Source organism: Mesitornis unicolor, unplaced genomic scaffold (genome assembly GCF_000695765.1).
Source record: "Mesitornis unicolor isolate BGI_N332 unplaced genomic scaffold, ASM69576v1 scaffold46664, whole genome shotgun sequence".
NCBI classification, from domain to species: Eukaryota; Metazoa; Chordata; class Aves; order Mesitornithiformes; family Mesitornithidae; genus Mesitornis; species Mesitornis unicolor.
The window spans coordinates 1-2,118 of NW_010180265.1; the positions used below are offsets into that span (position 1 = coordinate 1).

Below are 2,118 nucleotides of genomic sequence, written 5' to 3' on the forward strand. Positions count from 1 at the left end.
ACCCTAATCTCAGGAATCACCAGCCCCCCCCTCCTCGACTCCATCAAGACAATCCAAGGCCACGGTTTGCTGGGGGCGCCCAAAGCTGAACGGGGCCGCAAGAAGATCAAAGCGGAAAATCCCTCGGGACCCCCAGTCCTGGTGGTGCCCTACCCCATCCTGGCCTCGGGGGAGACGGCCAAAGAGGGCAAGACCTACAGGTAGGCACCCACCCACCCTTGTTTGGGGGGGCGGGGTGACGGCGGGGGGCCCCCCCCGCCCCAGCCTGGTCTCTGCGGGGTTGTCCCCCCCACCCCTCTCCAGGTGTAAGGTCTGCCCCTTGACGTTCTTCACCAAGTCGGAGATGCAGATCCACTCCAAGTCGCACACAGAGGCCAAGCCCCACAAGTGCCCCCATTGCTCCAAATCCTTCGCCAATGCCTCCTACCTGGCCCAACACCTGCGCATCCACCTGGGCGTCAAACCCTACCACTGCTCCTACTGCGAGAAGTCCTTCCGCCAGCTGTCCCACCTCCAGCAGCACACCAGGTGAGGGCACGGCGGCCCCGCAGGGCTGGGGGGGGCCTTCAGCCCCAGCTTCCCCGAAGGGGTGGCGGGGTGTCTGCCCAGCTTCTTGTGCCATGCTCGTTGTTCCCACCACCTTCTTCATCTCTGCCATGCTCATCCATCTCTACCATGCCCATCGTCCCCACCATGCTCATGATCTCCACCACCTTCATTGACCCCACCATGCTCATCGTCCCCACTGCCTTCATCGTCCCCATCATGCTTGTCTGTCCCCACCGTGCCAGTCCATCCCCACTGCCTTCATTCCCACCACGCTCATCATCTCCAGCACCTTCATTGTCCCCACCACACACATCCATCTCCACCATACTCACTGGCCCTACTACCTTTGTCATCCCCACCATGTTTATCATCCCCACTGCCTTCATCATCCCCACCACGCTCATCATCTCCACCACCTTCATTGACCCCCACCATGCTCATCATACAGTGATAGAATTGTAGAATCATTCACATTGGAAAAGACTTTAAGATCATTGAGTCCAACCGTAGTCCGATCATCTCTGCCATCTTTATTGTCCCCACTACGCTCATCTATCTCCAATATACTCATTGGCCCCACCACCTTCTTTGTGCCTGCCACGCTTATTTTTCCCTCTGCCTTCATCATCCCGACCATGCCCATCATCTCCACCTTCATTGGCCCCACCGCAGTGATCATCTCCATCACCTTCATCATGCCCACCACACTCATCACCCCCACTGTGCTCGTGGTCTCCACCAACTTCATTGACCTCCACCATGCTCATCATCCCCACGACCTTCATCGAACCTGCCATACTTACCTGTCCCCACTATGCTCGTCTATCCCCACTGCCTTTATCATGCCCACTATGCTTGTCATCTCCAGCACCTCCACTGACCCTACCGCTCATCATCCCCACCACCTTCATCATGCCCACCACGCTCGTCATCTCCACCACCTTCATTGACCCCACCATGCCCATCATCTCCATGACCTTCCTGGAACCCACCATGCCAACCTGTCCCCACTGCCTTTATCAAGCCCACCATGCTCATCATCCCCATGACTTTCATTGTCCCACCACACTCATCGTCTCCACCACCTTCATCACCTTCAGCCCTGGTTCTCCACCCCACATCTCCCTTCTCTTTCCCCCATGACCCACTTCACCCCATGGCTGTCCCCATCCCCATGGAGGGTGGGAGCAGCGCAGGTGCCACAGGGGGTGCTGAGGGGACGGGCCCTGACGCGTCCCTGTCCTCCCAGAATCCACACTGGTGACAGACCCTACAAGTGCCCGCACCCCGGCTGCGAAAAGGCCTTCACCCAACTCTCCAACCTCCAGGTCAGTGCCCAGGGGGTGGCGGGGAGGACCCCAAAACCCCTCTTGGAGTTGGGTCGGGTTGGGGGAGGGCACAGGGTGGCCACCATAACCCCCCTGGTGGCCACCGCCCACAGTCTCACCAGCGCCAGCACAACAAGGACAAACCCTACAAGTGCCCCAACTGCTACCGGGCGTACACGGACTCGGCGTCGCTGCAGATCCACCTCTCGGCGCACGCCATCAAGCACGCCAAGGCCTACTG

At 59.3% G+C, this 2,118-nt stretch overlaps 1 protein-coding gene across 1 annotated transcript in view; it reads left to right on the forward strand.

Moving 5' to 3' along the window:
- Positions 1-3: 3 nt before the first annotated feature.
- The window catches only part of ZNF362 (zinc finger protein 362), a gene marked incomplete at its 5' end in the record, with an annotated part of 2,341 nt that continues 226 nt past the window's right edge, over positions 4-2,118 (forward strand). Inside the window, 4 exons of the mRNA XM_010183045.1 lie at positions 4-200; positions 304-528; positions 1,799-1,877; positions 1,991-2,118. Coding sequence (XP_010181347.1) covers positions 4-200; positions 304-528; positions 1,799-1,877; positions 1,991-2,118 — 629 coding nt within the window. The remainder of the gene's footprint in view (positions 201-303; positions 529-1,798; positions 1,878-1,990) is intronic.